General features: G+C 40.3%; 1 protein-coding gene across 9 annotated transcripts in view; it reads right to left on the bottom strand.

Annotated features, from left to right (window-relative positions):
* SORCS1 (sortilin related VPS10 domain containing receptor 1) overlaps nt 1-24,077 on the bottom strand; it is a 608,941-nt gene that overhangs the window by 5,686 nt on the left and 579,178 nt on the right. For all 9 annotated transcript variants that reach the window (XR_010115734.1, XM_055249851.2, XM_055249858.2 and 6 more), the window contains exon 24: nt 18,375-18,474. Coding sequence is in view for 8 of the 9 variants with exons in the window: in XM_055249851.2 (XP_055105826.2) it covers nt 18,375-18,474 (100 nt within the window). In the remaining variant the exon portion in view is untranslated. The remainder of the gene's footprint in view (nt 1-18,374; nt 18,475-24,077) is intronic.

The raw sequence follows: 24,077 nt of genomic DNA, 5'->3' as shown, positions 1-24,077 counted from the left end.
TACACACAAGATGCATGTCACATGGCTGACATGGGATGCATCTGAGCCCACCCCTACTCCCACCCTAAATGTTCCTGCTCTGCAGCAGAGCAATGAAAAGCACAGACCCCAGGGCCAGGCTGTCTGGATTCAAGTCCCACTCTAACTAGCTATGCGGTCTTGCGCAAGTTGCTTCACCTTAATGTACCTTACGTAGTAAAATAAAAATAATGGTATATACTTCATTGGGTTCTTATGAGGATTAAGTAAGCTAATGTATGTTGCACATTGAGAAAAATGCCAGGCACATAGTAAGTCATGTAATTATTAGATTTCATTTCCACTGCTGCTAGTATTATTATTATTAATCAATATTTACAATATAATATATATTATATATAATATAATAAATGTAATAATATTTTATTATACTCTGAGTATAAGCTTTTTCCACGAAGCAAAACAGATCGCCAGTAAAACCACCTGCAGGAATATATTTGTGGATTCAATCAACCCGTCACCCCTACTCCAGTAGTTGTCATGTGAGAAAAATAATTGGAAAGTTGTCACACGTGAGAGAAAGAACAGCAAAGTGATGGAGCATGCTTGTATTTTTGTACACAGGAAACTGATGGCCAAGTGAATATTTCACAAGGGCAGCCGCTGAGATGCTGAAGGAGGGATATGCCACCTGGCTGTCTCCACAATTTCCCAAAAGCTCTGACAGCCCTCACCAAGATGCTCCAGCCTCTCAAACACAGGGAGTTTTTCTCTCAGACAAAACAGAAGCCTCTGCCTCCATAAAAGAGTCTCCCTCCCTGAGTTTCCCCTTTAGGTGCGGTCTGGAAAACACTTCTCTCCACCTCTACACCTTCCCCCATCTCACAGTCAAACCTGTTGTACCTGTAGACTTTGCAATTAATTTCTACCCTCTTAAAAGCTGACATTTTGCAAATGTAGCGCAGCTCACGCATAAAAGACAAGCCACATGTACTCCAGGGAAGCCTTGGTGCTGACCTTTACCTTCCATCAACTTAAGCAAAGCCTGATACCCAGAAATACAGGTGACCTTTAATCACCATTTTCTGTGGTTTTCTCTGGTGTGAGCTGAGAGGGCAACGTTCTAATCACCCAGGTAAAAAAGTTCAAGAATAAGTGAGTATAATACTGATGGTCTCAGACAAGACTCTCAGTTGCTTCTGCTCTGTCTGGTTTTTTCAGGATTACATCTCAGCCACTCCGTATTGATACCGGAAAACATATTCCATCTAACCACATAGTTTTGGTGAAAAATGAAAGCCACCCCTTCCTTCTCAGAAAATAGTCATTTCAGGAGGCACTGAATATAAGGAACCCTCTGCTATTTTCTCTCCCCTGTAAGTCAAACATCACCTCAGTTTTGAAATGGGAGTATGTGAGTTTGTGTGTAAAAGATGGGTGGGGTCTCACTGCCATGGAACACCCAAGGCAAATTTTCTTTTGGTTCAAAATTAGAAAACAAAGCTCTCAATGCCATCGGCAGAGAGGTCCAGAAATTCTTCAGAACTCACCCTGCAACTGGTAGGATGTCATCGGGGAAGAGAACACCTTCCATTTGTCATAGACATTATCACAATTGATTTTCACAAATGGAAGGCAGCGACTGTGATCCTCATTAAACAGATAACAATGAAGTTCTCATTGATTAGTGTTGTTTTAAAAGGACTTAGTACTTACTAGTAAACGGAAGAACTAAGACTTGAACCCAAATCATCATACACACACACACGCACACACACACACACACACACACACTTTCTATATTCTCAATCCTGGGCTAATTTCAGTAAAAGACATATTTCTGAGGATGGGGATTAGGACTAAGACTATAGCACGAGAAGCAATTTAACAAGTGGCACAAGTTAAAATATTAAGTTGTAAAAAGAGCAGTAGGAATAATAAATCATGTAGTCTTAAGTTTGGAAGACAGGTATATGTATACATATATGCATACGTGTGTATATATGTATGGATATGTATGTGTGCATGCAAACACATACACACAGAATACAGAAATGAAGCCTCATGTACCTACCACTCAGCTTCAACAAGCATCACTGACAGCCAATCCTATTTTATCCAATCCCACAACCTCCAACCATTGGATTGTTTTGAAGTAAATCTTGGAAAACCTATAATTTAACCACCTATGACTCTAAAAGATCTCTCTCTCTCTCTCTCTCATCATTATCACAATACCATCAACACATCAAGGAAATTATATTAGGAAGATGTTTTAAAGGCAATCTTCTAATGCAAACCCTTAATTTGTCAGGGAACAATGGAGGCTCAGAGAGGGGCCATAGATGATTGGGATGGTTAGAGGTTGAAATAACGCTAAACTTTTCACTCCTAACTAAATGCTCTTTCAGCACAACCAGAATACCAGTGATATGAAGCAACTAAGAATACTGAGCTTGCTTGAAAAGGTTGGCATTTGAAATAAATGGAAAACTAAGAGAGGAAATTACTTTGTCCAAGCTGTCAGCAACACAGAAAGCAAACTCGCATATGCATGCATGCACACACACACACACACACAGGAACCTTTTCCCTTCTTTCCTTCCTCCTTTCTCTCCCCATCCCCAGGTTAAGTCTTTCAATTCTAAATCATTTACACTTAAATCATCATTCTTCAACAAGCAGCATTAACACTGTTAAGTAATTAGCATATTATTCTGGGAAAATGAACTTCTGTATCCCATTTCTAAAATGTATGTTATCCATTCACCCTCCCCATCTCTGCATCAGTCAGTCACTTCTCAGAAGCAGGAACCAGGAAGCAGGAAGCAGCCAGCAGCAATGGCCAGAGACTGGTTACCACTGCCCTCTGTGTTCCGTGGGTGGCGTCTGTTTGCTGATGGGTGACTGAGTATAAACGGACCTATTATTGCTCCACACAACAGCAGCTGCATTTCTTAGTTTGCCCAGCACTTAGGTGCATTTGTGTGTGTTTTGCTGAGGAATGGAAACTTGTGATAAATGAGCTTTAGCTTGTTGTGTGGAATTAGCATACATTAATCCCTTTCCATTTGCAGCTTAAACAAGGTAGACGTGTAGGGGGAAAGTGCTGAAGCAGGTTTTGCCATTATTCATGCACAAAGTAAAACTTGGATACAAGCAGTACTCCAAGTGACTCAACATTTTTTACTTGCACATATCATTTCTAAAATCGTTTCAGGAATTTGGAAATGCACTGAATTTTTATATTTTATTCATGAGGACCTGGGATGATAATAATGGGAACACTTACAATAATAACAACAATTTTCTTGTGAAAAGTGATTGCCATGTAGTAAGTGCTAAATAAATGGTTATAGTTGTATGTATGAGAACAAATTCAAAATTCCACATTTGGGGTTAAGTAATGATATGAGCCCTTTTCAGAATCAGACCTGGCTCTGTCACTTACAGACTAAGTGACTTATACTAAATCTCAGTTTCCTCATCTGCAAAATGGAGATGAAACTAGTGTTTAGTCTAGAAATTTGTGAGATTAAAATGAGATGGAATTTATAAAGCACTGTCATAGTATTTGGGACAGACTACACGCCCAATATTTCTAACATTGTCATATTATTGCTATCATATTTCTGAAAGTGTATTCTTCTACAGAAAAAAAAAATCCTGAAAAATGATGACAGTTCCCTGGTGAGATAATTTGGGGCAATGATATATACAGCATTCCTCATATGGAGATTCACAATGTACATAAGTATATTAAAGGGTCACAGCAGCCCTTGCAGAAAAGAACACATTTAACTTTACCATAGTCTTTCATAAACTCATTTGACCACAGACCCTTTGCAGAACTAGGTTCCACGTAACACTCTAGGAAATGCCTCTCCCCAGGCACTGCTTTCCCTGTTGCTGCAGATTTTTCATTTTGTTTTGTTTTTTGTTTTGTTTTTAGATGAAGTCTTGCTTTGTCACCCAGACTGGAGTACAGTGGCACGATCTCGATTCACTGCAACCTTCTCCTGTGTTCAATCAATTCTCCTGCCTCAGCCTCTCAAGTAGCTGAGATTACAGGCACCTGCCACCATGCATGGCTAATTTTTCTTTTTTTGTACTTTTAGTAGAGATGGGGTTTCACCATGTTGGCCAGGCTGGTCTCGAACCCTAACCTTGAGCAATCCACCCTCCTTGGCCTCCCAAAGTGCTGGGATTACAGGTGTGAGCCATGGCACCCGGCCCCCCCTTGCTGCAGTTTTGCCCTTTGCTTGGTTTATTTCCAAGTTTTAAGGTCAATAACATGGTAGCATCACCCAGTGAAGCCACGCGGAACAATCTTATTGTTGTCTAGGGTTCACTTTCATTCTATCAAAAGGACATTCCTGGAGAACTGCTACTTGCACTATGACCCTGAAACTTTCAACTCTAATTCTAATCCAAGAGTTAGTGTTGTCAGGATGTTGTAGAAGTAATTTACCATACCTTGCTTTTATTTTTTCCTCTCCTGACCCCAAAGTAGACTCAATTCAGGCTTGAGTTACATGCCTTGAATATCACAAAATCCATGTGGTCTGAAGTATTTTTTCAGAAATTACAGTGATATGGGAATAGCACAGAGAAAGTTTATCCAGAATGCAGAATGGGCAGAAAGGCTTCCATTTACAGAGTACTCTCAGTTGTCCAACGGGCCTTCCCTCCATTTAGAAACAAATCCAATCATCAGAGTCTTAAAGTTTGCTATGTTATTGGGAAAAAGCCACAAGACTGCAGACAAGACTAGGTGGGAATTTCCAGGGAAGTCTCTTGTTAAAGTAGCCAATTGGGAGGCCATTAGACTGAGGCAGCTCTGGCGTCCTGGGTTCCTATGTAAGCAAACCAAAACCCAAGTAAAGAGTAAATAGTCATATTCTAGGAAAACAAAACTTAAGCTTAATCAATTAGAAACCAGTAACTAATATCTAACGAGAGACTTTCTACTAGAATGATCCAAAGAAGGCTATTCCTCCATTTTAACCAATCAAATATTTTCTTTGCCTAGCTTTCACCTTCACCCCATAAAAGCCTCATGCCTTTTAGGGAGCCCTAAATCAACTGTGGTCTGGTGCTAACTGATTAATGAATCATTGTTTGCTCAAATAAACTCTTTAACATTTTAATGTGTCACAGTTTGTCCTTTAGTAGCTCTAATGACAAGTGAAGCATTGTTTCTGAATTTAAACTGAGGGTGAATCTTCAGTAATATCCACTGACAGGGAGTTGAGGTCACTTAGCCAAGTAATGACAAACATCAGTAACTCCAAGACCAAGCATCAACATAATAAACAGACAAGACGAGAAGAATGACTTATGGTTTTCTAAGGTTGGAAGGTGATGATTCCTGGCTATTATGTGAAATATTCCTCAAAGTGTAGTTTACGGACTACCTGAATCAGAATTACTTGGAGCACTTGGGAAAATATTGTTAGCTAGGCTTCACTTGAAAAAAATATGTATAGTTCAAAAAAAATTAGCCAGGCATGGTGGCAGGCGCCTGTAGTCCCAGCTACTTGGGAGGCTGAGGCAGGAGAAAGGCATGAATCTGGGAGGCGGAGCTTGCAGTGAGCCGAGATCATGCCACTGTACTCCAGCCTGGGCGACAGAGTGAGACTCTGTCTCAAAAAAAAAAAAAAAAAAAAAAGTATAGTCTTTGAGAGTAGGTCTCCAAAATCCATATATGTGACAAGGTACACAGGTAATTATTATGTATAACAGTTTGAGAATACTGCATAGCTGGCCCCAGCTATTCTCACTCATAAAACTTCCAGTCCTGTATTTAGGGCATGCCTGACTTTTATGTTCTCTGGATCACTAAAACAAAGCAAAAATACCTCCCCCTACACACACAAATGTGCCCCTTCGCTGTTGATAGTAGCTCAATCTGGTGATGGCTCCAGAAGAAAGTTTTTTAAACTACCTAAAAGCATCTTGGCCGGGCGCGGTGGCTCACGCTTGTAATCCCAGCACTTTGGGAGGCCGAGGCAGGCGGATCACGAGGTCAGGAGATCAAGACCACGGTGAAACCCCGTCTCTACTAAAAATACAAAAAAAATTAGCCGGGCTTGGTGGCGGGCGCCTGTAGTCCCAGCTACTCGGAGAGGCTGAGGCAGGAGAATGGCGTGAACCTGGGAGGCAGAGCTTGCAGTAAGCCGAGATTGCGCCACTGCACGCCAGACTGGGTGACAGAGCGAGACTCCATCTCAAAAAAAAAAAGCATCTCAAGTCTCCCCTAAGTGAGCAGTCAGCCTCATGTAGATATGGATTACATTGCTGGCTCAATTCTCTACCCTTCTCTGTGTCTAAACTTTCTGCAATGAGTTTGAAGCTTGTCTCACCTAAAAGGCAAGAGGTAAAATCTGTTTCTTCATGCCTTGAATCTGAGCTATCATTATAATCCGCATCTGGCAATGGAATGCAATGGAAGCAATGGTGTGCTAATCGTGAATTTCACAGCCTTGCATACCTCTGCTTTTTCTCTTGGAATCCTACCACTGCCATGTGTGAGCAAGACCAGAACAGTCAAAGGATGAAAGGCCATGTAGAGGCCAGGTTAATTATTCCAACCAAAGCATGCTAGAGCAGCCTGAAGGCAGCTGACCCCTAACATGTGAGACAGACCAGCCAAGATCAGCAGAGCTCCCTAACCAACAACCCATAGCTGATTGCAGACAGACAAGTGAATGTAGATAAGACTAGATGCATAAGCAATAATAAATGCTTACTATTAAGCCACTGAACTTCTAGGTGGTTTGTTACATAGCAATAGCTTATTTACTTTCCTCAAAGGTCTCTTTCAACCGGTTAAACATTCAATTACCAATTATTAACTTTGAGCTCCACATTAGCCAATTTTTGGTATAGTCTTCTATCCCCACTCTCAGGGTGGAAGGGTAAAAGTAAGAAGACCATACATATTATTTTCAAAGATAAGACACTTTAAGAATGAAATTCGCTGCTATTAAAGCTTACGCTGATATAGCATAGATAACCCAGGAGAGTCCTGATCACTCTAGGTATAAGAAACTTGGTGTCTAAAGGGTAGCTTGTCCTATGTTCTGGCATCTTGTCTGTATTTTATATGTGTTATCCTTCTTTCCTTTACTTTTTTTTTCTTTTTGCTAATTTCTCTTGACTATCTGCCTTGCCTTCCCCTGGGAAACTGCATTTCTGACGCATATTTGTGCCCATGTTTCTGTTCATCTGACTGTTCCTTGCTGACCATTCTGTAACCAAGAGTTTCCAGACATCTCCTCTAGCCTGGCTAACTCAGTCTAGTTACCCTGTGATCATTTCAGTCCCTTTTATGGTCCCCTGTAATCTCAGAAAAAAAGAAATGGTGAAGAAAGAATTTATTAGAAGTTAGGCCAGGCATGGTGGCTCATGCCTGCAATCTCAATGCTTTGGGAGGCTGAAGTGGGTGAATCTCCTGAGGCCAAGAGTTTGAGATCAGCCCGGGCAAAATAGCAACACCCTGTCTCTACAGAAAATAAAAATATTAATTGGACATGGTGGTGCGTGCCTGTAGTCCTAGCTACTTGAGAGGCTGAGGCAGGCAGATCGCTTGAGCCCAGGAGTTCAAGGCTGTAGTGAGCTATGATGTGCCACTGCCCTCCAGACTGGATAACAGAACTAGATCCCGTGTCTAAACAAAGCCAATGAGCAACCTCATTGCTGCACGCTGGTAGGTAGATGAAAATATCACATTTAATCATATTGCGGGGAGGGATATATTTAGATATATATCTACATGATAAACCCATTATTGTTTATAACACCATAATGATTAAATAACTATGAAAAGCCGCTGGGTCTATGTATCTGTGCAACTACCTAATTACTTGAAGATAAAAAATATATTTATTGCCGGGCGCGGTGGCTCACGCCTGTAATCCCAGCACTTTGGGAGGATGAGGCGGGCGGATCACGAGGTCAGGAGATCGAGACCATCCTGGCTAACACAGTGAAACCCCGTCTCTACTAAAAAAATACAAAAAATTAGCCGGGCGTGGTGGCGGGCACCTGTAGTCTCAGCTACTCAGGAGGCTGAGGCAGGAGAATGGCGTGAACCCAGGAGGCGGAGCTTGCAGTGAGTCGAGATTGCGCCACTGCACTCCAGCCTGGGCGACAGAGCGAGACTCCATCTCAAAAAAAAAATATATATATATATATATATATTTTGAGGAAAAATAAAAGGAAGAAAAATAAAAGGAAGAAAACATATCGGTACCACAGCTTTACTTAGAAAAGACTTGTAAATAATTACTATGTAGATAATACGGTGACCGGAAACTAAAGAGACAGATAAACTTACTAGCTGTGGAAGAATTTCACCAGTACTAATTTCATCCCTAAATGGAAAATGTTATTGCAACAATTTACTCCACTTTACAGTTCAGAGTTCCACAACTCCTGTTTGGCATCTGCATCCATAATGTTGTGGCTGAGATTATATTGTAGTTTCTAAAACTTCTTGACGAATGGTAATTCTCCCTTCAAGTGGAAAGTCTTTTTCTCGATGTGAAACTGTAGTGCAGAATTCATGATATATCACGACCTAGGTTGAAATTTGAAGTTTCTTATTCCCTCCCAAATTTACTCATAACACATCCAGTGGTAGCAACTGAAGCCTGGAAATATTAATTCTCTAATATCTCTGTGATAACATCTTTTTATTACACCTGCAAAAGAAATTAAGCCAGTCAGCAGCAGCCATAGAGGCCAAGATAACACAAGATAACAGTTTTATTAAAAAACCCACACATACCCTTGACAAAGGACAGTTTTCCTACACCGAGCAGCTTAAATAAGGCAACTGATAGACAGGAGCGGGTGGAAGCAATGTTTCTGTGTATTTTTTTTTTTTTTGGTCATGTTTTTTATTTAACCTGAGGTTTGAGGCTCTTCCTTTGATAAATATTAACCCTTTACCATTTTTATATTGTGCGTTTATCCAGAACTCCAGATGAATAGCGACCAAACCGGAAAGCCCAGCGTAGGGCAACCTCTGAATTCTGAAATATGTACAAAAATATAGTGAAATGTAGCTGTATCATTTTATGCTCACACTGGCACATGAACAGCATCTAGATAATAGTATTTGTTTAACTCTCATAAAACTCACGGCTGTTCAATTACATCTGCCATTAAGATGCCAGTTCACACTTTAATCACATTTCAACTGCCTCATGGCCACAGCTCTTGGCTGGCCTTTGCCATTCATCTAGATTATGGATTTAATATGCCCCAGATTCAGGGGCATGTTTCATTTTCTCCCCCTTACTCATTGTCATTTGCCCATTCTGCCAATTAGGTTAGCTCCAAATATTCCAAGAAATTAGATTTTAATGTTTATTACTAATTTCCTCCTGTACTTAATATCACAGGCTCTTCTTATTTAATTCATGCTTCTGTTTTAGTGGATGCCTTGAGTTGTAAATCAGATGTATTACTGGAGATAGCCGTTCACCTTTCCTTGTTATGCAGATGGATTTCTGTCTGTGAAAGGCTGTTGAACAGTGGTTGTTGAGACTAGTGAAGAGGCCACCATCATAAGCATCATTAGCAGAAACTTGCTAAAAATGAAGATTCCTGGGGCTAGGCACGGTGGCTCACACCTGTAATCCCAGCACATTGGGAGGCCAAGGTGGGCAGATCACGAGCTCAGGAGATCGAGACCATCCTGGCTAACATGGTGAAACCCCATCTCTACTAAAAATACAAAACATTAGCCGGGCGTGGTGGCAGGCACCTGTGGTTCCAGCTACTCGGGAGGCTGAGGCAGAATAATGGCGTGAACCCAGGAGGCGGAGCTTGCAGTGGGCTGAGATTGCGCCACTGCATTCCACCCTGGGCAACAGAGCAAGACTCCGTCCAAAAAAAAAGAAGAAGAAGAAGATTCTTGGCTCCTTGGGATTCTTCACTGTGTGTGGTGAGGCTTAGAAAATCTCTATTTTTATAAAGCTTCCTAAGTTAATTGCAATGTAACATCACGTTTGAGAAGAACTGCTATTTATAGCAGATATCTCCCACCCTGAGTTGGAAAGAGTTTTCTAACTACGGGGCAGGGTTTCATGTATCTCAAATGCTTTGAGGGAACTAGTCAGCTCCAGCTCTTTTAGTACTTTGAGCAGAAGTCCCACCATCCAAATTGCAGTTCATTTGCCCAGTACATAACTTACAAAGTGCAAATAATGCCTAAAGGGTTGTTATTTGCTATTTAGGAGGTATCCATCTAGTTAGGCTTTTGCCTTCTCAAATAAAAGGTCAGTGTTGCCCCTTGCTTGCCCTCTTTTTACTTTCTATTCTCATGGAAAACTTACCTATTCTGTCTTAGAAGAGTCAACAGGTTTTCAGGTCATTTCCCACTCCCTCCTTCTCCCCACCAAATATAAGGACTAAATTTACTCATGACCAAGGGTTCTCATGAGAACAAAGATACAGGGTTTGATAGAGTTTGAAAGATAAACCAGCAATTAAGGCTTTAACTTATCACCTGTCAGCAGGTTCCCCTCACCTGATTATCTGCTATGAGATGGTAAATTAAAGGTCATAGTTGAATGTATATTCTGGTCCTGGTCTTCTGACCTGAGTTTCCACTCCCTATTTCCAGCTTCCTGATGGGGTTTTTCACTTATATATTTGATGACATCCAACCCAACATGAACCACCAAATTTATCGTCTTTGACAGCCAAAAAAAAAAAAAAAAAAAAAAAGTCCACCTCCCAGGTCTCTATCTCGACTAAATAAATTACCACATCTTGCCACTTGAGTTGTAAACTTCTGTGTATAAATACTTTGTTAAAAAGAGAAATGATAATGGAGTTTTGCCCAAACCTATTATTAAAGAAAAAAAAACACCAAATTCCTTCTAGCAGCCTTTTTTTCTCATTTTCCAAATTCATTATACCTTATCATCTCAAATTTGCATTAACAAAATTTCTTCATTAGCACACAATGGATGATGGACAACAAAGTTTATAATATACTAGCATATTATTTTTCCTGAATTTTATCCCTCTCCCTCTGCTCATAATTTTACCCTCAGTAAATATACTAATTATGAATATTTGAGGGTATATCTAGAAGCCCCAATCCATGTCAGACAACACATAATTTTATACATAAACCATATAATTCCACCTTTCTGTGCCTTTGCGCAACCTGGCCTCTCAACCTGCAATGCTTATTTGCTCTTTTTTTGGTGAATTCCTATTCAGCCTTAAAGACTCAGCTTTATTGAATCTTCTGCATAGAACATTTTTTCATTCTCCTCATTTAGAATTTAGTAAAGTTTCATGCAACTAGTATTTGTGCCTCAGGTCTAGCCAGCTTAGTGTGAGTGAGGGCCCTCACTCATCTCATATGCCCTGATAAACTACAGGTTTAAAGGAATAATTTCAAAGTAAGGCACAGAGTCATGTGAAGAATAAGATGATAAATCTAAAAATGGATCCTGCCCTTGAGTAAATTTCAAGTTACTAGGAGCAATGAGAAAACTATTGGCATTTTAGGGATATTTTCTTAACGGCTCAGGTTTGTTCTTCCACAAGTAACTATACGGATCAAATGGTGTGCATTAGATTCAGAGCCTTCCAGATTCTTGCTAGAAAAACTCTCCCTAAAATGACATCACAGCTGTTTTATGTTTTTGTTTTTGTTTTGAGATGGAGTCTCGCTCTATTGCCCAGGCTGGAGTGGAGTGGCACGATCTCAGCTCACTGCAACCTCCATCTCCTGGGTTCAAGTGATTCTTGTGCCTCAGCCTCCCGAGTAGCTGGGGCTACAGGTGCACGCCACCATGCCTGGCTAATTCCTGTACTTTTGATAGAGATGGGATTTTACCGTGTTGGTCAGGCGGGTCTTGAACTCCTGACCTCAGGTGATCCACCCACCTCATGCTCCCAAAGTGCTGGTATTACAGGCATGAGCCAGTGCACCCAGCCCATTATAGCTCTTAAGATATATGATACAGAAGGCCAGGGAAATGCATACATGAGAGATGGGGAGGACAAGGGAGGCATCACAAAAGATGTGAAGAAGGTTTGGCTGGTTTGTTAAGGTGAGGAGTGTGCAGTCCAAGGTATGTGACCATGAGCTATGCCATGAAGTGAAGCTGCTCTGATACTGAAACCATGTCTTCCAGTGGCCAGAGCAATAAAATAAGGACCAGTGATTCAGTCTCTTTTGGTAACAGTCGCCTACCAGTCGTTCTCCCATTCTCTCTCAGATCTCTCATTCTGGGACGCAGAACTCCAGGAAGGATGGGCCCAGTTTTCCTTCAACTGACCATTCCCCACAATGTGTATATAAACAATTACAATGCACATTTAAAGAACACCTGCCATAAGAAAAAAAATACAAAGATTCCCTAGATGCTTATTGTGTAAATGAATGCAAGTCTCCACTGATGAGTTATTTGATAAGAGAAAGCATGTCATGGGGACAGGTTCACAAATGAATAAACTGAATAAACTGGATCTGAAGGTTAACTGCGGGAATGGGATTTTGAATATATCTCTGCAGGCTATAAATTATGCATATAATATACTCATAAAACAGTATTTGTTAAGCACCTGATATGTGCAAGTTATCTGCTAGGTATAATGATGAAGATGATATAAAGATATATGAAGAAGCTGATATAAAGATATGATGAACCATATCCACAAGAAATTCAATAGGAGTGATTCAAAAGGTGATGGTCATGATCATCCTCATCATCATCAGACAGATAGAAATCTAAAAATCCATGTGATTACAGACAAAGGGAAGGTGTTATCCAGGCAAATGTCTCCGGAAAGATGTCATGCAAATGTTGTCATTGAGCTGAGCCTTAAAGTACAGGTGGACAAGGAGAAATAGGTGAAGAAGCGGGGAGAAATAGGTGAAGAAGCGGGGAGAAATATTCCAATCTGGAATATCGTGAGTAGAGGTACACTTTGGTCAAGACAGCAGTGCTTCCAGTCTAACACTAGCTTGACTGCATTCTATTCCCTTTTCCAAATCTTTGTATTGTTTTTGCAACATCATAGCCTTTGTTTGCTAAACATGGATGCCAGCTGCCATCAGGTACTAAAAGTCAAAGGGAGCCACTCAGGCCATGACCCTCCCTCAACCTTCTGGATAACATGCTTTTCGTTCTCCCTTATTCTCATACAGGTTCAAGTCTCTCCTTTCTGCAAAGAGAATTTCAGAAACATACCTGTCAGGAGTGGTTAGACCCTTAAGAAAAACTGCATGAAAGCCAAGAAGCACAGGAATGGCTAGAAACAAAACAAGGACTACATTCAAAATTTAGCTCAGCTTAGATACCACAGTTAATGAATTCCCAAATGGAACGCGTTGGTGGGTAGGGGGCAGACACAATCCAGTCTCTAATGACATTCAGGTATCTGCAAATGCTTTCCTTGTGTTCCCATAAAAGCAAACAGGGAACTGAATTTGAAAACCAAAATAAGGCTAGTAAATTCTTGAAAAGAGACAGTTTTTTTTCCTTGGAGACAAACCAAATTATGCATTGGCTTCTCTCATCAACAACATACTCTGGCTCAAACATTTTTAAAAGAAGGCTGCTGAACATCTGCTGAGCAATTAATGGGATGCAGCAGCATGTTGTAATGGTCCCTGGGAAGGTATTAGCAATCCTGCTTATGAGACATGAAATGTTGCTAACAATGGTTCTTTCTTTTTTTTTCTTTTTAATTTTTATTTTCCCCTGCCTACAGGGGGGATGAGAGAAACAGAAACAGAGTGGAGGTGGAAGTTCTGCATCTAATACTCCTCCCCACTGTTTCTCTTTTTTTTCAGGCTTCCTTCTCCTTCTCTTCCTAGCCACCCAAATATTAATGTGTTAATTTCAACCTAATAAAAGCAATTGTGGTGGCTCATGCCTGTAATCCCGGCACTTTGGGAGGCTGAGGCAGACAGATCACTTGAGCTCAGGAGTTCAAGACCAGCCTGGGCAACATGGTGAAACCCTGTCTCTACCAAAAACACAAAAAAACTTAGCCAGGCATGGTGGCATGAATCTGGTCCCAGCTACTTGGGAGGCTGAGGGCTTGAGCCCAGGGGGCAGAGGTTACAGTGATCCGAGATCACGCCACTTCACTCCAGCTTGGGTGACTGGGTGAGACCCCATCCCCCCCTCCAAAAAAAAAAAGAAAAGATAAAAGAAGAAACAAAACTGTGGCAAGTGTCTGGGCCCACTGATACCCTACCAACATGCCAAGTATTCCATGAGTGAAGGGGGAATTCCCTCTACTGTTTTTTGTATATGTAGGGTCTACCACCCTATTCAAATAGTTTTTTTCTTTTAATCAGGGAGCTAAAGGTAACGTAGGAGCAGTCACCAACAGGAAACAGATCCCTCACATATTTTACTTCCTTATCACAATTGTTGTTCCAGTTGACACATGTTTGTCTTTTGCATATGAAAATCGAGCCCTGAGTGACTGTGCGCCTGTGGACACCGCCAGCTCTAATGCGTTATGACCAGCATAGCCAAACTTAGTATAGCAAAAGTTTCCAAGACTCAGTTATTCCATCAGCCCATGACATTATCTTCATTTACTTACCAAACTGGAGCTAATTATCCACATATAAATCTATATCTACTCCAGTTGCTGAACTAGCCATGACAGAAAACTTAAAATGCCAGTTGATCAGGCTTGGAATTATATAGCCGAAAGACCCTACTATCAAAACTAACAGGAAATATTTCTACAATGGTTGGAAGTCAAAGAATTTTCTCACTCTCTCCAAATTGGTCCAGGCTAAGATTGGGCTTTTATTTGGAAATGGATTTTTTTTTCTTTGGTGACTTTGTGTTACACATACCTATATTGCGAGGGGTTCTTCTTTAAATCTCAGTGTGCATATCTGGGTCCCCAAAATATACCTCCCTTTTGCCAGCCTTTCTTCCCAGGAGTCTTAGTCCTGCTTCCGAAACTCCTAGTTATAGAATAAACTACAAACATGAATTGGAAACATTTTTCAGTTCTTCCCAACTTTGCATTGTTTTTTGCCATCTGGAGTTTTTACCAGTGGGATTAATGTCTCGTGGTTATCAGGAATTGACTTCCCTTCCCACACGGAGCTATAAATCCAAGGACCTTTGGATGCCTTTGCTGTATTCAGTTTCTCTGGCCAAGCCACCTGGCCAAACCAGTCTCAGCTAATTACCCACTTTTTGATCTCAATATTTCAGCTCGGTCCCAGCTCCAAACCATTTGTCATTGAAGAAAGTTTTCTTAAGTAACATTTAAAATAAGGTTTCCTTTTTTTTACATACCACTTCTCCCTAAAGTTAAATACGGTAACATATCAATCTTTTAAATTTTTTTAAATTCACACATAACAATTATACATATTCATGGGGTACATGGTGATGCTGTGATACATAAGCACAGTGATCAGATCAGGGTAATTAACATATCCATCATTTCAGTCACTTATCATTTCTTTGTGGTGGGAACATTCACTATCTTCCAAAATGATCTGAACCATCATTAGAACATAATGCAATAATCAGTTAAATAAAAACCAGACACAGATGGAGGAGAAGTATGGAAGGAAGAAAAAGAGTGAAATGTGAGTGGCCTCCAGAATTGAAGAATGGGAGAAACAGGGTTAGTTCCAGGCCTAGCTTGACCTCCAATGCTCTCCTGTTCAACAGAGCAAGGTCTCTGGACTCAAAAAGGCACTGTTTTCTGATACACCAAGCCTAAAGATAGTGTTCATTCAAAGGCTGCTTATGCTGTAAAAGCAAATTTTGTATCACGAAGGATAGACAAGTTGGCCACAGCCCTTCAAACCCAGACTTCAGTATGGAATATCAGGCTTAGTTGTTTTTAATTTCTAATCTCAGATGGAACAAGTAGTGGCTGATGAAGTTCAGTCTGCTACCTAAACAGGCTTGATGGTCTGATTAGATTAAATAAATCAGTGAATCTTTTAAAACCGATATTCAATGGTTACTTTCTACTCAGTTGACAACGTTTGTCAGTGGCTTGGCTATTAGGATGACTACAACTCTTGTTTCTGGAATTTGGTCATCCTTCCACACAACTAGTCATGTGTGACTCTGCCATGTGCTGCCCCCATTCACCAAACACCAAAGCTCAACATTTTGGGCAGGAAAAGGCCAGTCAGGACCATCAAATTCCCTGAGATAAGTTGGCAGCCTTTTCTTCAGAGAATTTTCACCAGCATACAATTCAGAAAGTGGCTTTTACCAGCAATAGTAGTTTATGAGGGCAGAGACTCTGTCCCCTATGCTGACAACATTGCTTGGCCCAGCGTAGGCAGGCACTCAGTAAGTATCTGTTCAATGGATGTGTTAGGATGAAAAGTTGCAGAATAGGAGATGAGCCCTACTCAATCCTCCTTGATCCTTACAGTCATCTTTTTCAAGGAATGCTCTGAATCAGTCACACTTCTGTTCAAAGGTCTTGATGTCTTCCCAGACCTTGGATGGCTTACTCACTAAAGTACAAACGGCACACCCTGGCATGTTTCCACCCTCCACACCTCCATACTCCATGCTGAGGAACAGTGACTTTAAATAGTGTGATTGAAAAAACAGCAAGAACAATAAAATATTCTATGAAATCCAAAAAGAAAAAAGATAAAATCCAAGAGGGTGAGAAGTCAGTGGTCAGCCTGCTTGGCCTTCCGCTAGACCTAGCAGAGCCTCGTGAAATCTCCAGGAAACCTGAGAATGGTGCTTGTAATAGCTACTTTTTGTCCTCATTTATTCAGCATCCCCAAAGCCCTTTAGGCTTTACTTCCTTGGTGCTTTGGTGCTTAGAATGACCTCTTGCATTTAATCCTATCCACCCTTTAAGGTTCTTCCTCAAAACCACCTACTCCATGAAACAATCCTGTATCATTTTGACAGGATGTAACTCATCTCTGCTTTAAATTTCCTCTACAGCTTTAGTTGCTAATAATAATAACAGTAAAAATAAATATTAAAGCTATGTTTCAGGCACTATCCTAAGTGCATTACCTGAATTAACTTAATCTTCACACAATCCCACTGGCAGAGATGCTATTACCATCTCTGAGACACACAGAAGTTAAATGTCTTTCCCAGGATTACATAGTGAGTAACAAAGCCAAGATTGAAACCAATGTTCTGACTGGAACAAAAAATTCCAAGTGCTTAAATATGTTACGTAGTCTCTCTCTATATAAGCATTTATGCGGCTTTCTCATTGACTACTCTCCACTGCCTATTCTTCCCATCCCACAGTACAACTGCCATTGCTACACCGAACTTCCCCACACCACAACCAGGTTATAAGTTTTGTGAAGACAAAGACCACTTTTCACTGGTGTTTGTACTCCATGGAGCACAAACATGGTACTCTGCAAAAATAAGTACTCAATAAATATTGTTAATTTATTATGAATATATCACAACAACATCATTTCTAAGTGCTTGTGTTATCATTGAAAACTATTCTAAGCTACTTGTGTTATCATCTATTCTAATTACTTGTGTTATCATTGAAAACTCTCCATAACCTTAGAAAGAGGATCCCCCATCCTCACCACCACCTTTTCAGTTGAAGAGATGGAAGCTCAATGACATTAAGTAAACTGTAAGACCATGACCAATTCCAGGTTCAGTTCCTGGGTATGGCCCTGTACCACTCTAAGTTCCTGCTATCTCTACTGTGCTACATTATCCTGAAACTTAAAGAAAGCAAATTATTTGTAATATGAATATGTTGAAAATAAGATTTTGCAGAAAGACCCCCACAAATGTATTTGTTAATGTTATTTTCAAGATTTCTGATGAGATAAATAAAGCATGCTTTCATGTGAGATGTATCTAAGCGGTTCGCTGACAGTTTTTGACAGAGACAAGTATAAAATATTACCTTTTCACTGGGTCACCCAAATTGGAGTGCGGTGGCGTGATCTCAGCTCACTGCAACCTCTGCCTCCCGGGTTCAAGTGATTCTCCTGCCTCAGCCTCTCAAGTAGCTGGGACTACAGGCAGGCGACACCACGCCCGGCTAATTTTTGTATTTTTAGTACAGATGGGGTTTCACCACGTTGGTCAGACTGATCTCAAACACCTGACCTCAAGTGATCCACCCACCTCAGTTCTCCCAAAGTGCTGGGATCACAGGCGTGAGCCATCGAGCCCAGCCGAAAGTGTCACCTTTTTCTGTTGTTTAACTGGTTCTCCATTAAGGCAGAAACACCAAGCAAGGGAACCTCCAAGATCTGATGACTGATTTGATTTCTGATCAGCATTGTTACCATCTAGCCTTTTTATGAGGAAGGAAGCACAGACTGGGATTCCCTTTGCCAGAGCCACCAGCCAAAACCCAGGGACATGGACACTGACCTGCTGTTAAGTGAGCCGCATGGACGAAGACTCGGACTCCTGGCTTCAGCTCGAAGTGTACTGAGTTTTGGTTGAGCTTGTGGATCAGCAATTCTGATATCTGAAAAAAGAAGCATAGTTAGTGCCACCAAAAGTGTCATACTGATTATAAACAAATAAGCTTAGAAATATTTACTTTTTTCACCAAGGCATCACAATATTATACCCGTGAGTTATATAAATAAGGTTTATATGATTTTGATTTAATTCCAGAATATGCAGATACAATTATTTTTAAGCATGACCTGTCTTTACGTACTAATTGCAACAAAATAGAAGAAACTATTAGTGAATGAAAATAATTATACTCTTTAAAAATTATTCTGTATGATCTTAGAAAACTTACCCCCAGTCTTTTGTGAAAATATTTGTTATGCATAAGGACTTAAAAGAAGTATATACAATTTATACATTCTGATAAGATTCATATATATTCATTTTATTTCCATTCTATTTCCCAAACCATGTGATTTTCACGAAACACTTTATGAATATTTATTGTATGGTAAATATAGTTCTGCTAAAATACACAATTGAAACAAAGTACAGCCATAATGTAAGTAACAAATTGGCTAACCTTTATTTCATGCTTATAAATATTATCTAAACTGTTCCTCAGGCTGACACATGGGTACTGGGCAGACCCATGGAATTCTGGACTACGAAATATTTAACCCCAAGCATGGGGCAAATAACTTCATTTGGGTAGAAATAGTGTAAGGTAAGGTTTTATGGATGAGGTAAAACGGTTCGTCTGTTTACAGTAGAAAACCCACCTCCATTTGCTGTTTCCTTTATAATGTTGAGGAATTTCTGAAAAGTTACGGGGATAACAACACTCCTATTATTTTATTATTATTATTATTATTATTATTATTATTATTATTATTATTATTATTTGGGATGGAGTCTTGCTCTGTCATCAGGCTGGTGTGCAGTGGCATGATCTCGGCTCACTGCAACCTCCGCCTCCCGGGTTCAAGCGATTCTCCTGCCTCAGCCTCCTGAGTAGTTGGGACTACAGGCGTAAGCCAACATACCCAGCTAGGTTTTGTATTTTTAGTAGAGATGGGATTTCACCACGTTGGCCAGGATGGTCTTGATCTCTTGACTTTGTGATCAGCCCGCCTCAGCCTTCCAAAGTGCTAGGATTACAGGCGTGAGACACTGCGTCCGGCCCACTCCTATTATTTTTATCTGGTCTGCTAGCCTTATTTTTAATATTCTAATAATCAATTTAATATTTTACTTAACATGTTATTTAAGTCTAATTAGATGCTTTCTGACCATCATTCTGCTAATTAAATTCTTAATTTTTTTTCCTTTTCTATTTGTTGAGTTTTATTTACTCCAGTGAGTTGCCAAAATAACACCTTTAATCCCTTTATTTGTTAAGCAGGGCCTGATGGCTTAGATAGGAAACAGAGAGTCACCTGCAGAAGCCCCTGATTGGTGATAGAACTGAACTGCCCCACAGATAAACTTCTCTCCTGAACAACAGGAACAGAGGATGACTGTCACTGCCCAGTCATTGAGCACCTGGGATCCAGTGCAAGCTCAGCCTTTCAAATGCTGTCATTTAGCAAACAATGTAGAAAAACAAGATTGTCATAAAACTATGCTGAAAACAAAAACAACTTCATTCTGCATATTAGGCTACTTCCTTTCTTGGGTGCTGGGAATCATCCAGAACGATCCAGGTTTACAGAAGTGGATTTCTGGCTGGGCACGGTGGCTCACTTTGGGAGGCCGCGGCGGGTGGATCACTTGAGTTCAGGAGTTCGAGACCAGCGTGGGCAACATGGTGAAACACCATCTCTACTAAAACTATAAAAAATTAGCCAGGCGTGGTGGTGCACACCTGTACTCCCAGTTACTCGGGAGGCTGAGGCCGGAAAATCACTTGAACCCAGGAGGCAGATGTTGCAGTGAGCCAAGATCATGCCAGTGCACTCCAGCCTGGGAGACAGAGTAAAACTCTGACTCAAAAAAAAAAAAAAAAAAAAAAAGAGGAGGAGGAGGAGGAGGAGAAGGAGGGGGAGGGGAAGAAGAAGGAGAAGAAGTGGAGAAGTGGATTTCTAACACAGATTGCATACAATGGTTTTCCTCCGTGTTCTTATCTTTTAATTGGCAGAGTCTTTATAGGAATCAGACAGTGGAATTTTTAGAGGTCTATTACAAAGGTTTTAGCTATGAAATACACACACATACATGCACACACACAGAGATACAGAATTGCAGAAAAAATATTTTTTATTCAAATACGAAAGACTTGTCAAAAGTAATTAAGGAATTAGCCTGTTTTGCCAAATCTATCACATGGACTAAAGGGAACTATATGTATTTGTGGAGAAAGACTCTCCGCTTTCAACCAGGTGAAGCCATATTTCTTTTTTTTTTTTTTTTTTTTTTTTTTTTGAGACAGAGTTGGAGTCTCACTCTTGTCGCCCAGGCTGGAGTGCAATGGCGTTGATCTCGGCTCACTGCAACCTCCGCCTCCCTGGTTCCAGTGATTCTCCTGCCTCAGCCTCCTGAGTAACTGGGATTACAGGTGCCTGCCACCACATCCGGCTATTTTGTTGTTTGCTTGTTTGTTTGTTTTGTATTTTTAGTAGAGACGGTGTTTCACCATGTTGGCCAGGCTGGTCTCGAACTCCTGACCTCAAGTGATCCGCCCGCCTCAGCCTCCCAAAGTGCTGGGATTACAGGTGTGAGCCACTGTGCCTGGCTGCAATATTTGTTTTTTATCACTGAGAATGTTTTCTCTTCAAGTGAGATATACAAATAGCTAAACCAGAAAATGGAGTTTATCAAAATAACATATTTTTAATTTATAATCTCCAGGAGAGACCCTTGTGAAAATAATTAACTACTTGGTTTTGTTTTGGTTTATAACATTGTTTCACTGGCTCTATCTGTATCGCTTACAAAATTTTAAGAAGGAAATTTAAATTTTAAAATTAACTGGTAACAGAAAGTATGTTTCATATATTTAACTTGCATCAAAGGACATTCAACAATGAACACATGCTTTGTGAGAAAAAATTTGCATAAGAAAACAAAACTAAATAAAATTTACATTGCATACAAGAATAATCTCAATTAGAACTATGTGCTTTTCTACTGAAATAAATGAGTATGAAACTGTTGACAGATTTTGACAATATTTTAAATGTTTTCCACACCAGTTGTAGAAGTGTTTATCCTGTATTTTTTCAAAAGATTACAAGTAGTTACATATACTCTAAAGGATATTATATATGCTGTGAACACTATTTTGGTAAAGTTGCTTATTTCTTACTATCTTTTCTAAAAGAGCACATCTTAGGTGTTAGTGCTGGCATCTTCACGGAAAGGAATATGGAGCTTAAAGGAAATACCAAAGTTTATTCAGTTAATATTTGAAGAGTTGAGACTAGACTTTAGCTTTGTTTGACTCCTAATCCTAAGGTATCTCCATTAAAAATATTTTCCTTGAACAAGCTGACAAAGAGAGAGACAGCAGAAGAGTTGGAGAGAACTCTGGCAGGATAGGTTTATAAGATGAGAAAATACAGCACTTTTATTAATTATGCTGCCTTCTCTCATTCGTCTGTGAAGCACCCGAAGTTAAAACATCCGCCCCAATGCCCAGTGACCAATATGGGCTACAGGAGTGGGGATTTCCTAACACCATCCTCAGAGGGGCCGCTTTCTGTTCACCAGTTGCACAATTGGCTAATGTTTGGGAGAGTCTTCAGCTATGGAAAGGAGTAGAATAAGTTGCATTCTACTGAAAAATATGGCAACAGCCCAAACGAGAAGAAAAACACTTGCCTGATAGAGACTCAAGTGAAATACTGTGTGATTTCTAGGAGGGAGACTGAACCTGCTAAAGCAAATTGAATTTCTTTCTTTTTCTTTTTCTGTCTGGTGAAAAGCGTGTTGTCTTAACAAATTTCATTTATCCTGTATACACTCATCCCTCTTCTGCTGCTTTCCAGCACAGTCCATTTTCTATTCCACATCAGCTAAACAATCACGACCGTAGAAACAACACATTATTCTTGGTATCTGCCTATTTGGTGGAATATGCCTATTATTCAAGTGCAACCTACATTTCATTTAAAGTACCACTTAAAAGGACAGTGGAGGTTCAGTTCGAATTTTAGGAAAGCTACCATCAAAAGGATGTCTTGGGAGGGACCTACGACAGGGAAAACACCAATGTTCCTTATTGTCTTCTTCACACAAGATGAAGATTGAATGAATGCAGCACTCAGAATCAACTATATACGGCTGTGGTCAGGGCCTTCAATCAAGAAAGGTCAATTTTTTGCTCACATGTTGTATCCATGGCAGCTATGCAGTGGTGTTGGGCTCGCTGTGGTCACACAGGGACACTGGCTGGTGGAGCGGCCATCACAAGCATTTCCATTCACTACATACAGCACAAGAGGGAAAAGGAGCTAGCAAAATTCTACAATGTGCATTTGAATACTTTAGCTTGGAAGTGGCACATATCACTTCTGCTCCCACAGTCCTGAGGCTCTGCCCCAGCAGAAGAGACTCATGGGTACAGCCCCAACATGTACACTGAAAGCAGTGGGCTGGAAATATTTAGTCACACAGTGATGGTTACCACACAAAGAACACATTCAACGCCCAAACAATTTCTAATGAAACCAAGAGGGGGAAACACCGTCAGATGATCAGAAGGAAAGTGGCAATTCTTGAAACATGAAAAAATAAAAATTTTAAGGACAGTAGAGTAGTTTATAAATTCACAGAACACGTAATCCAAAGAAGTGGTACAAGGTAAAAATACAGATGCAAATAGGCTTAGACAAATTTATTAATGGCAAAGCTACCCTGGGCCAAAATACTAATATTTATTCTGAAGGTGGTAGGATGAATGCAAATCTCACTGAACATAATAGCATTCTAGTGCCATGTTTAGAGAGGGTGTTGCCTGGGATGACCTGGGAGCTGGCTCAGTTGGTCAATCTTGATTCTGCCACACTATTAAAATCTCTTCAAGTAGCAGTTGAGGAATATTCCTTTTGTGTTAAACAGAGGAAGATGTTTTCCAATTCATACATTTTTTGCATTGAATGACAGGGAAGCAATGGAGCCAAATACTAAATTCTAATTAACAGTAGCTCAATTTCATTCCTTCATAACACACACACACACACACACACACACACACACACACAAATTTAGCCTGATTAAAGTGCCTAAGGGGTCTCCTGGATAATGGTGCATGAAGACACAAATCCATCATAAATATGTGTTTCCTTTGGATTTCCCATCACCCACTTTAAGCTTCTCTCTACCTCCTCCTGACACATTGGCTCTGGTCTACCTCTTACCTGCTCCACTTGCGGTTATAGTTCTCCTATTTCAGTGACCTTCCTTGTAAACTCCAGAGTATTTTTGTAATTTGACTCCCCATGTTAAAAAGATCTGGACTGATAAGCAAAATGTGTGGATATACAGAAAATAGAGATGAATTCCATTTCATAATAAATTTCTGTTTTCTTAAAAGCTGTCACCCTGCTCCCTGTTGAGATCTGCCTTCCCTTTCTTCCTTAGGTTTCAGGCTCTGCATCTGCCAACCATGTAGAGTAATAAAAACAGCCAAGGAAGAAATATATATATATTTTTGTGGTTGACATTTTT

This window comes from Symphalangus syndactylus, chromosome 2 (assembly GCF_028878055.3).
Source record: "Symphalangus syndactylus isolate Jambi chromosome 2, NHGRI_mSymSyn1-v2.1_pri, whole genome shotgun sequence".
NCBI classification, from domain to species: domain Eukaryota; kingdom Metazoa; phylum Chordata; class Mammalia; order Primates; family Hylobatidae; genus Symphalangus; species Symphalangus syndactylus.
The sequence above is the reverse complement of the archived record's forward strand: the minus strand, read 5'-3'. Positions and strand labels throughout refer to the sequence as shown.